Genomic DNA, 16236 nt, shown 5'->3' on the forward strand with positions numbered 1-16236 from the left:
ACTTTGTCTTTATTCGTATATTTATATTTATAGTTTCCGATATTAGAATTTCAATACATTTGGGTTAGGTAGGTACATTTCACTCATCTAAACAGGAAGTGTAAAGAGCCGTGACACCATCATGTAATTCGAAAAAAAAGGAAGCAACTAATCATATATTAAACTCAAAATGAACTTAAATTTAAACAATTTGATCACAGGACTGGTCTATATATAATCAAATTGAATAGTAAGTAAATGTGAATACATTAATTGAAATTATTAAAAAAATTCTTTAAAAAAATTCCTTGTAGTATAAAAAATAATTCGAATATTCAAAAAAAAAATCATATGAATTACACCTTAGGCTTTACTAAAGAATGCATTGATGTCCCATTCAATGTTAAGGCTCAAGGGGGAGTGCCATTGGAGCTCATAAATCCAATAAGTTTCGAGGCGTGACACCCCTGGTCATAGTCCCACCCTGCCCCAGTGGAATATACCTATCAATAATTAAAAATTGCGTACCCGTACGATCTCTGTTATGAAACTGTCGATAATGTCTTGGGACAATAGGTTTAGTGTCACCATTCTTAATGAGAGCTATGTGTTCATTAACTCTTACTGAAAAGGCCCGAATGGTTCTCATACTCACATACAGAGGGCGAATCTGAGTATCCAGCATATAGATACAACCACACCAATCCAAATATTCAGGATGGTCAGGTTTTTCACGAGGCCTGACAGGGAAGAAAAAGAGGCCCAGATCTAAGAGAGTTTCGAGAGGAGGGCGGAGAATACAACGGAAAAAGAAAGAGAACATAATCGCACAGGGTGTGTTCAATCTTTAAGGAGCGTTTGCGGAAGCCTCCTGTACATTTGCCTCCAAGCTTTGCAGTCCCATCCTTGCCTCCCTCACCTCCCATTCCTCCTGTGTTGAGTCGATCAGTGAAGATGAACCCATACACTTGGGCTTCACACGTCTCTCTATGGATGTGAGAACCTTTAGGAGGAGGGAGAGATTGTACCTTTATTGTGGCCAGGTAGGTCACTTTATGAAGTCTTTTCCTACCCGTCCAGAGAATGTTATCCAGAAGGATAAGCCTCTCGTCCTGGTTATCCTTTCTTGGTCTGAGTTTTCCATTGAGATAGAGGCTCTAATTGACTCTGGGGCTACAGGCCTGTTCATCGATGCTGCCTTTGTATCTAAGCACTCGATTCCGCTTCTCCCTCCCTGCCAGAGGAGTACTGCAATTTTAGCGATGTCTTTGACAAAGGTCAAGCCGGAAGTTTGCCTCCACACCAGTCACATGATTGCGCAATTGACCTTCAACCTGGTGCCATATCCCCTGGCAGGGTTTACCCTTTGTCGGTCTCAGAGGATAAGGCCATGGAGGAGTATGTTGCAGACGTATTTCTTGAGGATTCATCCGCAAGTCCTCATGTCCTGCTGGTGCTGGTTTCTTCTTTGTGAAGAAGAATGGTGAACTGAGACCTTGTATTGATTATAGGGGTCTCAATTGTTTTGAGATTAAAAAAGCTATCCAATTCTGTTGATTACGGAGTTATTTGACCGCCTCAAAGGGAGAAATGGTTTTCACAAAGCTGGATTTGAGAGGAGCATACAGTCTTGTGAGGATCAAGGAGGGTGACGCATGGAAAACTGTGTTTAATACCAGAAAAGGCCATTATGAGTACCTCATAATGTAATTTGCCCTTTGTAATGTTTTCCAGGAATTTATCGACAATGTCCACCGAGATTTGTTGCAGCTATGTGTGGTGGTTTATCTCTATGATATCCTAATTTTTTCCAAGTCCCTATAGAGCCACCACACAGAAGGCTTATATGCATGGTATTGTCTTAAAAAGTGTTTGGGGACCCGTTTTAAAAATGGCTGTTTTTCGAGAGCAGTGATTTTAATAATGCTTAACCACTTGCTGACCGCCGCACGACGATATACGTCGGCAGAATGGCACGGGCAGGCATAAGGGCGTATATATAAGTCCCTGCCTTCCCGCGGGTGGGGGGCCCGATCGGGCCCCCCCCGGTGCCTGCGGCGGTCGGCATTCGTTCGGGAGCGATCCCGGACGAGGGGACGGCCATTCATTCATGGCCACCCCCTCGCGATCGCTCCCGACGAATGGAAATCCTTCGTGACATCACTTCCTCTCCTGTAATGTAAACACAGGAGAGGAAGTGATGTATTCTCTCCTCCGTGTCGGTATTTTTCATTCTGGCACCGAGGAGAGAGCATCGGTGAGTTGCACCAACACACCACACATACAGTAGAACATGCCAGGCACACTCACACCCCCCCTTTACCCCCCGATCACCCCCCCAATTACCCCTGCCCCCCCAGTCACAGTGACACCAATTGCATTTTTTTTTTTTTTTTGCATTGGTGTCATTTGTGACTGTAATAACTGTTAGGGCAGTTAGGGTTAGCCCCCTTTAGTTCTAATGTACCCCCCTAACCCCCCCAATAAAGGTTTAACCCCGTGATCACCCCCCGTCGCCAGTGTCACTAAGGCTGGGTTCACATTGCAGCGGTTTATGAGAACGGATGTGATTCGCACCGCACTGCAGTGCAAATCACATCCGATCTCTGTGCGATTCGAGTTCAGCCATACAGATAGTATGGCTGAATTCGCATCACACCCGCCGCACCCGCCGCAAATTCGCACGGGACCCTTTTTTTGGTCCGCAGCAGAATCGATTCGCATGGGTGTTCACACCATGCGATCCGAGTTTGCAGATTGCACTGCGATATGCGAACTGATCTGGGGGTGTCATTAACATTTCACTGACACTCCCAGCAGTTCGCATAGGGCAGTGTGAACTGCCACCGGGAGGCATGCGATGCGGGAACCCGCCGCGGATTTGTGGCGTTCCCGCATCGCTCCAGTGTGAACCCAGCCTAATAAGCGGTCATTTTTCTGATCGCTGTATTAGTGTCACAGGTGACGCTAGTTAGGCAGGTAGGTATTTAGGTTCGCCGCAACTTTTTATAGCGCCAGGGACCCCCATATACTACTACCCCTGATTGCCCCCTAGTTAACCCTTTCACCAGTGATCACCATATAACTGTTACAGGTGACGCTGGTTGGTTAGTTATTTTTTTATAGTTTCAGGGCACCCGCCATTTATTACCTAATAAAGGTTTAACCCCCTGATCACCCGGCGGGTGTCATTTGTGACTGTAATAACTGTTAGGGCAGTTAGGGTTAGCCCCCTTTAGTTCTAAGGTACCCCCCTAACCCCCCCAATAAAGGTTTAACACCGTGATCACCCCCCGTCGCCAGTGTCACTAAGGCTGGGTTCACATTGCAGCGGTTTGAGAACGGATGTGATTCGCACCGCACTGCAGTGCAAATCACATCCGATCTCTGTGCGATTCGAGTTCAGCCATACAGATAGTATGGCTGAATTCGTGTCGCACCCGCCGCACCCGCCGCAAACTCGCACGGGACCCTTTTTTTGGTCCGCAGCAGAATCGGATCGCATGGGTGTTCACACCATGCGATCCGAGTTTGCAGATCGCACTGCGATATGCGAACTGATCTGGGGGTGTCATTAACATTTCACTGACACTCCCAGCAGTTCGCATAGGGCAGTGTGAACTGCCGCCGGGAGGCATGCGAAGCGGGAACCCGCCGCGGATTTGTGGCGTTCCTGCATCGCTCCAGTGTGAACCCAGCCTAATAAGCGATCATTTTTCTGATCGCTGTATTAGTGTCACAGGTGACGCTAGTTAGGCAGGTAGGTATTTAGGTTCGCCGCAGCTTTTTATAGCGCCAGGGACCCCCATATACTACCGCATAAAGCCCCCTGATTGCCCCCTAGTTAACCCTTTCACCAGTGATCACCATATAACGGTTACAGGTGACGCTGGTTGGTTAGTTATTTTTTTATAGTTTCAGGGCACCCGCCATTTATTACCTAGTCTCACTAGTGTACCCCTAAATTTAGGGGTGTCTACTTTCCAAAATGGGGTCATTTGGGGGGGGGGTTGTGCCATCTTGGCATTTTATGGCCTTCAAAACTGTAACGCCCTTAGAAAGCCTGAAGGCGGTGCTTGGTTTTCGGGGCCCCGTATGCGGCTAGGCTCCCAAAAAGTCCCACATATGTGGTATCCCCGTACTCAGGAGAAGCAGCAGAATTTATTTTGGGGTGTCATTTCACATATGCCCATGGCATGCGTGAGCAATATATCATTTAGTGACAACTTTGTGAAAAAAATTAATAAAAAAAAAGTTTGTAATTTTCCCGCAACTTGTGGCAAAATATAAAATATTCCATGGACTCAACATGCCTCTCAGCAAATAGCTTGGGGTGTCTACTTTCTAAAATGGGGTCATTTGTGGGGGTTTTGTGCCATCTTGGCATTTTATGGCCTTCAAAACTGTAATAGGTAGTGAGGAGTGAAGTCAAATATTTACGCCCTTAGAAAACCTGAAGGCGGTTCTTGGCTTTCGGGGCCCCGTACGCGGCTAGGCTCCCAAAAAATCCCACACATGTGGTATCCCCGTACTCAGGAGAAGCAGCAGAATTTATTTTGGGGTGTCATTTCACATATGCCCATGGCATGTGTGATCAATATATCATTTAGTGACAACTTTGTGAAAAAAAAATTAAAAAAAATTAAAGTTTGTAATTTTCCCGCAACTTGTGGTCTTTTTCCATTTATATCGCAAAAAATAAAAATCGCAGAGGCAATAAAATGCCATCAAAAGAAAGCTCTATTTGTGGGAAGAAAAGGACGCAAATTTTGTTTGGGTACAACATTGCATGACCGCGCAATTACCAGTTAAAGCAGCGCAGTGCCAAATAGTAAAAAGACCTCTGGTCATTTACCAGCAAAATGGTCCGGTCGGAAAGTGGTTAAAGTGAAACAATAAAAGTGTAATATTCCTTTAAATTTTGTACCTGGTGGTGTCTATAGTATGCCTGTAAAATAGCGCATGTTTCCCCTGTTTATAACAGTCTGACAGCAAAATTACATTTCTAAAGGAAAAAAAGTAATTTAAAACTACTCGAGGCTATAATAAATTGTTGGTCCCACCAATACACATAAAAGTTCATAGATAAAAACAGCATGTGATTCCCCTACAGGGGAACCCTGAACCAAACTGTAAAAATAAAATGCGTGGGGGTCCCCAAAGCACCTTGTCCCCATGTTGATGGGGAGAAGGGCCTCATCCCCACAACCCTTGCCCGGTGGTTGTGGGGGTCTGTGGGTGGGGAGCTTATCGGAATCTGGAAGCACAACCCCGAACCAAAATTAAAAAAAAAAACTTGCGTGGGGGTTCCCCCAATTTCCATACCAGGCCCTTATTAAGGGGCACCCTGCGCCATTTTTTTTTTTAAATGGCGTGGAGGTCCCCCTCAAAATCCATGCCAGACCCTTCAGGTCTGGTATGGCTTTTAAGGGGAACCCCGTGCCAAAATTTGAAAAAAAATGGTGTGGGGTGCCCCCAAAAATCCATACCAGAGCCTTATCCGAGCATGCAACCAGGCAGGCCTCAAGAAAAGAGGGGGATGATAGAGCATCCCCCCTTCTGAACCGTACCAGGCCACATGACCTCAACATGGGGAGGGTGCTTTGGGGTAGCCCCCCAAAGCACCGTGTCCCCATGTTGATGGGGACAAGGGCCTCATCCCCACCACCCTTGGGGGTCTGCGGGCGGGGAGCTTATCAGAATCTGGAAGCCCCCTTTAAAAAGGGGACCCCCAGATCCTGGCCTCTCCCCATGTGAAATAGTAACAGGGTACAATGTACCCCTACCATTTCACAAAAAAAGTGTGAAAATGGTAAAAATGACATGACACGACTTGGGACAAGTATACCACACCATCTGTAAATTGTATGAAATTATTTTTGTGTTTTTGTATCAATAAATTGCTGTTCAATTTTTTAAGATTGTTTACCTGTTAAGGAGACAGCTCTAAGGATCTTGAATCAAAGCCACACAGCAGGACCACTGTTCACAGTGTTGGATTATGCATGGCTAGCCTCTACATAGTGTAAAACCATATTTGTAGATTTTATTTTAAAAGGTAGAACACTTACATCATATCAAAGATAAAAATGCCTATATCTGAACTCCAACAAAAATTGGTCTATGGAATGCAATAGCGTGAAAACCCAATATTCAAATATGTATTATGCCCTGTGAGAAAATTCATACAGCCTGTTATAATGTAGTACATATGCACAGTGAAAAAAAATCTATTGTAGCCACGAATTGTTCTCTTTGAAAAAATACATGCAGCTGTGTATCATTGTAGTGCATGTGCAAAAGGGCAGGCTGTAAAGAGGATGTGAAAAAAATTGCAGCCAGTAAAAACTAGGAAATATGATTTGTAAAAAAAAACCCATGCAGCCTGTTATCAGAAAACAGGGGCATTGAATTAAAATTCATGGAGGTCCAATCAGTAAAAAAAAAATTCCAGCAGAGGTTAAAATCGCAAGTTTGTCCTACGATTCAGGTCCTTCACATCACACCCCCCTCTCCTCTTATATCACAATCCTGTTCTTACATTAGTGTACTCTTACCCTTCACAGCAGTCTTCTGAACCCCCTTGACATCAACACCCCCCACCCCACAGCAGTGTCCTCTGCCCCCCTGCACATCATTCCCTCCCCACACACACAGCACTGTCCCCCACTGTCCCCCACAGCATGTCCTCTTCCCCTCTCACATCGCCTCCCCCACAGTAGTGTTCTCTGCTCCTCTCACATCACCCCTTACAGTAGTGTCCTCTGCCCCCTCACATCACCCCAATGGTATTGGCTTCCTCTGCCCCCTTCACCTCACCCCCTTTACATTACCTCCCCAACAGCACTGCCCCTCTCCACCCTGCCTTCCCTACAGCAGTACTCTCTGTCTCTTTACACCAATCCCCCCCCCCACAGCAGGGCTCTGTTGCCATTTACATCACCCCCACAATAAAGCTCTCTGTCCATTTACATCACCCCCCCCCCCCCACCTGCCCAGTAGGAATCACTGCCCCTATACATCCCCCTTGACAAACACAGTAGAGATCTCTACCCCTTTACATTACCTCCCAGTAGTAATTTCAGCCTCCTTCACATTACCCCCCTATTAACCCCCCCCCCCCCACACACACACACACACACACATAGTAGTGTGCTCTGCCCCTTTACATCACCCAACTCCCCCAAAGTGAAACTCAAACACATGTAGTGCTTTTTGCCACTATTGTATTGTGATTGGGAATAATGGACAGAATCTTGGCGATTCTGCCAGCGATCACAAGCCACCAGATGTGAACGGTGCCTAAAAGACTGAAGATGACAAAACATTGACATGCTGGCAGGTTAATTGGCTTCTGTCTGAATTGGCCCTAGTATATGAATTTGAGTTAGGGGCCTTAGATTGTAAGCTCCTTGTGGGTAGGGACCGATGTGAATGTACAATGTACTGTATGTGTAAATCGCTGCTTAAATTGATGGTGCTAGATACGTATATATATATATATATATATATATATATATATATACATATATATATAATATTATTTAAGTACCTTAAATAAATAATAAATAAATAAATAACATTGTCCAGAAGCAGGACAAGAAATATGATTCTGCAGAGGATACAACAATATAAAGTAACAGAACAGATTTAATTAAGAAGAATACTTCTTTTATTTTTTACTATGGAGATAGGCGGTGCAGTCAATATGGTGATAGTGTGAAGTGATTTTTGTGCACACTGATTTTGCTCTAAGTTTTTGAGGGGGGGTCTATCAAAATATCCAGCTCCATGCTGCAAACAAAGACATCTACAAGAACAAATTGGCAACAAAAACAATGCTGTTCTTTGAGCATCCCAAAAATAAAAACCAATATATCCTAAATTAAATGGACATCCCAAAATACCCCCTGAAACAACTGTTATTCAGGTGAGGCTTACTTAAAAAAAAAGAATTTAACCTAAAATAAAGCCCCTATCAACATATGATAAAAACAATATACCACTAAAATAAATGAAAACATTTTTTAGCAAATCTTGTAGGTTTGCTATGGACAGAACATTGGCTAACATGCACTCCTGACTTTAAATCAACCACAAAATAAAATTAAAAACAAATAAGCCCACACTAAAACATTTGTTAATACCAAAGTCGATATTATTGGCACTTCTAAGCTATCTGAGCTAAATTAAAAGGCTCTTGCAGTGCACTATGGTTACAAACAGTATTCCCTACACTCACATTAGTTCACTTAGACAGCAAACAGACAGGGTCTGCCTCAAAGCCATGGTAGACCCAAACCTTATCCCTAGTTCCAGTAAGCCACATGAAATATGCAGTGAAATGTAAACTTGGCTACTTCTCACTGTTGTGTGGGACAGACTCCACATGTCTTTTCCATATTTAGGTGTTCCTCTTTCTCAAGTCCTGAAGTTGTGAAGCTCATAGCTACCTTTGAGATTCAACATTCAATGTAAAGTAGCTCTAGTTTTTTTTTGTTTTGTTTTTTGTGTAGCACTGACTCCCGAAGGAGCTGCTGAATTTGTTTGGGCCTGTACTCTCTGCTAGTGAACCCCCACTGGCTTACTGGCTGGTGTTATTACCTGGGTATCCAATGGCTCCACCTGCTGGGAAAGGAACAACACTCCACACCAGTTGTACTTAACCAAGAACGTATAGTTACTGAGGTTAATGTAAGGTAGTAGTTACAGCATTTGCACTGTCACACCAACATAATGTGACAGCAGAGTAGGAACATACAACAGTATGCACATGTACAGTTGTCTTAAGTGATCCCTGAGAATGTGTCTCCAGTTGAGACTAGTGCTCAGAGCGACTGGACTTTACACTGGGAACCTTCCTACTTCCAGCACACTCTGGTGAACACAAAAATGCAAAGTGATAAATAGAGTACTTCACAACTACAAGGGAGCTCCCCCTACTTTAATAGGATGCAAGGCCTAGTCTTTTATCTTCTTTCTTCTGCTAGCTATTTGTGTTTATAACAAATTGTAATCCAAGTGGAATAACAAGGGTTAACTTGAGATGAATATTGGACTTGTTGCTGTGGTGTGATACACCTGTAATTGCCTTGGGATAATACAACGCTAATAGTATTGTGATGAATAGGCTGGAGGCCTGCTTAACTCAGTCTCTTTATTAAGCTCTCTTCCATGGGACTACAGGTCCCAGTAACACTGTATTAAATTCTAGGTGTATGAAAGTGCTTAAAAAATTGCGGGCAACAGCCCTCTCTCCAAATAGGGTGTTAAGGAAGGGAACTGCTCCACTCTGCTGGTCACAGTCTTGCTTCTCACCGGCCGACTCCGCCACACCACTCCGCAAGATGAACCAGACCCTCTGATGGCTCCAACAGGTGTTTCTGGGTCCTTCCTGATCCGATCACTCCATCTCTCCAGCTGTCAGATGAATGGCAGAGTCTTTGGATGTTCCGTTCCGCAGTGGCTGTAGGCCGCGGTCTCTGGAGACCTCCTCACAGGTCCTTACAGGCAGGCCATGCGTCCAGAAGAGAAAGAAAATGGCCGCCCAGGCTCTTTTATAGCCTACCCAGCACGCAGTTCAGTGCTGAGTGATCATGGGTAGGTCACTTGGCATTCTAGGTATGTAGGTCACAGTAAAATATAAACAGAAACAGTCACTTCCTGTTATCTTTCTAGTGCTTGGAAAAGGAAAATAATTGAAGTCTATTTCCTGTATTTAGCAGCTAGGTGGTGCCAAATACTAAGCTATAACATTGTCCATAGAATTACAATAGATTACATTAATAGGCAAAAATTTCAGCGCTACATTTTCAGTAGACTAGGAATGAGCAAATCATTTGAAGTTTTTCTTTACTGGATGTTGGCCAAATCCAGTGGGAAATCTGCAAACCCCAAACTTAGCACCTGAACCCCACTGAATTCTAAATTAGCCAAATCTAGCAAGCTTTTGGCAAAAAATTACATTGTTAACTGAGCATTGTCATGAGGGACAGGAGCTAAATCAAATAAAATTTAAAAAATACCAATCGGCAGGGAGCAGGTCTTTTAATGAAGCTTAAAAGGCAACATTAAAAATACGCAAATCCTTTAAATAACATGAATAGGGAATGTCTTAAATCTGCATGTGAATTATATGCGAATCCTGCAAGATGTTACTGTATGGTCAATGATGTCAGGCAGAATACCCTGAATTTGTTGATATTTAGCTGGGGAGTTGTTCTTTGCATAGCGACAGGAGAAGATCATTGTGGTATGGGCCATCATGTCTGTAGGTTGTTGGGGCATTATGCATCCTGACTGATGAATCTACATTGCTGAATGACATGATTGATATTGGGTTTACATCAAGGGCCAGAGTTTATTCTCTTATTCACTTTTATTAATAAAGGCCTTTTCTTGTCTGTATGTTTTCATAATTTTTCAATTCTATTTGTGAATGAGTAACAAAGGGTTTTATGTACCCCTTTACTCATTTACATAGAGATGGGTGGATATCTGGGAGACCCTTGTTTTAGATTCTGATAAGCCCCTCTGCAGATCTGCATATTCACCAGGTCAGGAATGTGGGGATAAAGACCTTGTCCCCAACAACAATTAGGTACCCTCCCGATGTTAAGGCTAAGTGACCTGGTATGGTTAAAGAGAATGGACGCACTCTCAAATGCAACATTAAAAATATGCAAATCCTTTAAATAACATGATTAGGCAATGTCTTAAACCTGCATGTGAATTATATGCGAATCCTGCAAGATGTTACTGTATGGTCAATGATGTCAGTCCCCTGAATTTGTTGATATTAAGCTGGGGAGCTGTTCTTTGCAATGTTAAGGCTAAGTGACCTGGTATGGTTAAAGAGAATGGATGCACTCTCATTGCCCCTCCCTTTCCTAGCCAACCAGGCTACATACCAGGATAATGGTCTGATAGAATTTTTTGAGAGGGAACCTGTGTTGTTTGTTTGCTTGTATGTTTGTTTTCTTCAGGGCTTTTAGCCTGGTAAGGTCCAGGAGGGGTGGGCACACTCCTCTTGCCAGGCCACCCAGCCTACATAGCAGGATAAGTGTTTGGTATGGTGTTAAAATCCATATCAGACTCTTTTGAAGTTCTAGTATGGTTTTTGCTGTGGGCCTTGCTGAACATTCAAGGGAGGGGAACAAAACCACTACTCCTCCTTCAGAACCATAACAAGCCACATACTCTCTACATTGGGAGCATACCAATAATGTTGAGGGACAACACCTTCATGCCCACATCTCTGGTCCAGTAAATGTGGAGGTATTTTCTGAATCTTGAAACCCCTTTGAAATAAGGTGGTCTCCATATGTCCAGCCTAAACAAATGAGCACAGGGTACATTGTACCTGTTTGTTACTCCTTCAAAAAAAAATAAAAAAATTTGTAAATATAACACCCACCCTAGTAAAAGTCCTTTATTTAATTAACCCCCTGATGTCATGATGTTATCATATCCCAAGATGTAAATTATAATTCCAATCATGTTGTCCAGCGATGTAGATCCAGCATCAATCACAATGAACGACGAACAGATGACCTACTGACGTGATGACCCAAAATGCAAAAATCTCCCCCTGTCACATGTCTGCTGCAAATGACAGCTCCTTGACCAGATGCTGAATGCCAAAGAAAACTGTCCAGGGATGCTGGCTGATGTCATTTACCATATTTGGGATGAGAAGCTGTCATTTAGTGTCAGTAGTGTTACCGCCATTAAATGGGTGACTTTTGGCTGTAGCAGGAGGAGGTTCAGGCAGGTGGATAAACTGGCCATACTGGGCCTAAACTCTGAACAGCCTTAGTTTGGGTCAAATTCATGGTTAACCCAAATTCAAAGCTTATCTCTACAATAGACAAAGAAGAATAACTTCCCCTAATTCTGTCATTACATTCTATGCCTGCAATATCTATTTTTAATTATAATTTGTACTCAATTTGGATTTTAGCTATAGAAAAATGAAATGTGTCAATGAAAATATAATTTGCAGTTAAAGCATCTATAGCCATTGGGGAAGGATTACAACTCCTGTCGTGGCTTTACTGCTATATAGAACTCAGTTAAAACGATTTCCCCTGACTTCCTATCTCTGGAACAACCTTGTAAACATGCTTTTTAAAGTTAAGAGGGGGAATGCTAACATCTATGTCACATTTAATTGTTTTCTGTTTTCCTGTTGTTGATCTTCCCTCATTTCCTCTCATTTCCCTCATTTCCCTCTCTCATTTTCTGTTCCCAAAACAAGAAATGAGTGGCAATCTCTCCAACAAAGCCCTGAAAAGAATTAAAAATCAACTGGAGCTGTAACCCTTATGCACTCAGTTCCTAAATATCTATATATGCACTTTAAATGCAAAGCAATAGTTAATACCCAATGCATAACCTATCATTTGCTTATTAAGCCTCTAGTTAAATACCCATACTTTTTTTCTCAGCCTAATCCCATTTATTCATAAACATACCAGGATGAGTAATTGACAGTTTAATATAGGAATAATAATAATGGCTCAAACTATTAGAGCCTGCTAAAAACAGCAAAAGTACAAAAAAAATGATGTTATTGGAGATAACATTTAACAGAATTATTGAGGTCAGCAAAGAGTGGAGATTTTTTTTTTTCTTTTGCCACCTCAGTAAACTCGTTCAGGGAACACAAATCACCTCTAAAGTTCATCGTTAACCTGACTCATTACTACATCATTGTAGCATTCTTCTCTTCAATGGATGTGTTTTTTTTTGTTTTTTGTTTTTTTATATAAGTGTATTATATGCCCCTCAGGGAAAGTTAATCTACCTTCTTTAAACATATCTTTATAGATCTTACCAAAATCTTCTCCCAACTACTACCAGCAAGGATCCTCTGGGCTATCTAAACCCGTTATTTCTTTAATAATTGACAAAACTGTCTTCCAGAAAGTTTTAATTTTAGGGCATCTCCACCAGATGTGTACCACAGAGCCTATTTCTGCACATCCCCTCCAGCACAAGTTAGAGCTCCCACTCTGAAATCGGTGTATTCTGTCTGGATTTAAATACCACCAGGCCATACACTTGTAGTTCATTTCCAATAAACTACAGTCTGGAGAGATTGCATGCGGCATCTTTAGTATTTTCTTAATCTCAGCCTCCGTACTTCTTATCCCGATCTCTTTATCCCATTTTTTTATATATGCGGGGGGTTCCGTGATTTTCAGTCCGCTCAATATTTTATATATCCTCGCAATCCCTCTCCTTCCTTCAGTCGCCGTACACAACTGCTCTATACTTTTTTTTCATAAACATACGAGGATGAGTAATTGAGAGTTTAATATAGGAATAATAATAATGGCTCAAACTATTAGAGCCTGCTAAAAACAACAAAAGTACAATGATGTTATTGGAGATAACATTTAACAGAATTATTCAGGTCAGCAAAGAGTGGAGATTTATAAAAAAAAAAAAAAAACAAGCAATATAGTAATGCCCACCAGATAAGAGAACTCCAGTAAGCAAATGTTTCTAATAAAATCTTAAAATCTTATAAGCACCCAACACCAAAATGCTACCTGTGTTGATAGCCATTCCCATTAAAAATATGTTTCTCAAAATTGGGTATCTATTAAACACAAGAAGTCAACCCCATGCCTTATGGTTTTCTCTAGAAACCCACTATATTATGACAGTTTCTATAACTAAACCTATTAAAATGTGCATGATCAGGATTAGAGACAAATATGAACAGTTACAATTAAACAAGAAAACATAGAGGGTTACAGGTTGAGCTTGTGTCAAAGTAAATATTATGATGTAAAGAGGTAGAAAATTAACAGATGATGATTACTAATTATTATTTTATGGTCCTATGGCTTGCTCATTTAAAGCTGACAGTCTTTTTCAAAGCTTGTTTAATATCATTGTTTCTCAAACTGTATATAAGGGGATTGATCATTGGAGTGATAACAGAGTAAACTAAAGACACAGATTTGTTAAAATGTAAAGCATTAAGAGTCCTTGGCCGAACATATGTAAAAATGGTAGTGCCATAGAATATAGATACAATAATCAGATGGGATGCACAAGTAGAAAATGTTTTCTTCCGTCCATCTGCAGTAGGGATTTTAAGTATTGTAGAGATTATATTAATGTAAGAAACCATTGTAAACAGCAATGAGGTTAACAGAATTAGTGAACCCAAGATAAAATTGATGACCTCAATGGTATTAATATTCTGACATGAGAGCTTCAGTAATGGAGGTGCATCACAAAAGAAATGGTTAATAATGTTTGAGCCACAGAAAGGTAGCCGAAATAAAAATATGGTTGGAATCAGAGGTGATAAAATTCCAGCCATCCAACAACCACCTGCAAATTTAGAACAAGCTTGTTTGTTCATAATTCCATTATAATGAAGAGGGGAACATATAGCCAAATATCTGTCATATGCCATGGCAGTCAGTAAAAAACATTCTGTGCTACCTAGGGCAAAAAAAATGTACAGCTGAGAAAAACAGGCATGGATGGAGATTGTCCTTATCCTTGTTAGAAGACTTGAGAGCATTTTGGGTACAGTAACCGTGACATAACTTATCTCCAGAAATGAGAGGTTGTTCAGGTAAAAATACATAGGTGTGTGAAGATGACAATCCAGATTAATAACAATAATAATAGCTGCATGTTGTGTAAAGGTCAGTATATACATTACCAAAAAAATGGTAAACAAGGCCAGTTGAATCTCCCTTACATCAGAAAATCCTTCAATTATGAACTCTTTTACCCTTGACTTGTTTGTTGTGTTCATGATAGCTGTAATGGACAAGAAGAGGTCTATTATGTTTATAAAATATCAAAACAGTAAGTATGACTTTGTGATAACTTTGTTTATGTATTTATAATTTAAACATTTAGAGATGAATCATTTCACACAATAATCTCACTTATAATAGATTTTTTTGTGTAATTTTTCTTATACATATATGCTCATATATATATATATATATATATATATATATATATATATATATATATATATATATATATATATATATATATATATATATATATATATATATATATAGGAAATTGATGAATGATTTTATATGGATTTTTAATTGACCAGTATAGAGGTATGATAATCTTTATATATTTCACATGATGATGCTATTAATATAAATATAACCAAAATGTGACCTGAGGTCTAATAATGTATGGTCATTAGTATTGGTTATAGTGTAATTAGAGTACATACATAACTCTATATTAAGTTACTACATCTATTGATCTCTGAGGTCAAACATCTATACATCTATTTTTAAGTGAACAGTTATAAACTAAGATCAGATAGAGACAATTGTACACATCTTGTTTTTTTTAACATCACATGCTATATACTGGCTACATCAAATTCCTCTTATTATTATATTAGTTGCTGTATAAGCAGATAGGTAATACAGATCAAGTAAATGTAAATTATCAAATGAATGCAGGAAAGCTTGACCAGCATAAAAATCTCTGCAGTAAATATCTTCCTTAGTTTGAGTGGTATTCTCGGTTTACTAAAGCTAAATACCTGCTTAAAGAAAACATACAAAATATAGTACATCTTACAAAAAACTCTACATGTTTACACTCTTTTAGCATCTTTATAAAAAATACAGTATATGTTAATTCCAGTAAGTCACACTTTTATTTAAAAATATGTTTATAGTTACTTACATTTTGGTGATAGATTTAGATTTAGATTAGATAGGTGTTTTACATCAACTCCTCTGACAGACTACATGGTTGACATTTCATTAAGTCCTTGTAAAATAAAAATATTGGCTGTAGTTGGCCAGTAAATGACAAGGCAGTCAGGAATGGAAGAACTAAATACTAGTGTAATCCTCCACTGGGGAGCCCCATGTTCCCAACATTCTATGTTATTCACTGTGCTAATATGTTTGTTTTTGTTAATTTGCCCTAGGCTCTGTGACTTTTTTTTTTTTACTGATTATAATAATCACAACAGTTGTAAAAAAATCTTAATATTATATATACAAAAAAGTTTTAATAAAGTTTTGCATGAGTAAGTATTTTTTCTAGCTCATCTTACAGTATACATTATGTTAAAGACTGGAGATAATAATCTGATCAAGGGCTACAAATATTGAGTCAAAAAGTAATGGTAACATGCAATCGCAAATCATAGTTTTTGCTAAACTCCTTCTCCCAATTTTCCACTCTCCCAGCACCTCACCAACCCCAAAACACAATTTCATGCACACT

General features: G+C 40.4%; 1 protein-coding gene across 1 annotated transcript; it reads right to left on the reverse strand.

The window, feature by feature from the left end:
* Positions 1-13339: 13339 nt before the first annotated feature.
* Positions 13340-15890, reverse strand: LOC143940091 (olfactory receptor 5V1-like). Its single transcript, XM_077461141.1, has 2 exons — positions 15685-15890; positions 13340-14775 (listed from the first exon to the last, which is right to left on the reverse strand). The coding sequence occupies exon 2, from the start codon at positions 14768-14770 to the stop codon at positions 13844-13846; it is 927 nt and encodes a 308-aa protein (XP_077317267.1). The 5' UTR covers positions 14771-14775; positions 15685-15890; the 3' UTR covers positions 13340-13843.
* Positions 15891-16236: the final 346 nt, after the last annotated feature.

The sequence above is a fragment of the Lithobates pipiens genome, unplaced genomic scaffold, assembly GCF_037356315.1.
Source record: "Lithobates pipiens isolate NorthernLeopardFrog02 unplaced genomic scaffold, aLitPip1_a1.2 Scaffold_3, whole genome shotgun sequence".
NCBI lineage: Eukaryota > Metazoa > Chordata > Amphibia > Anura > Ranidae > Lithobates > Lithobates pipiens.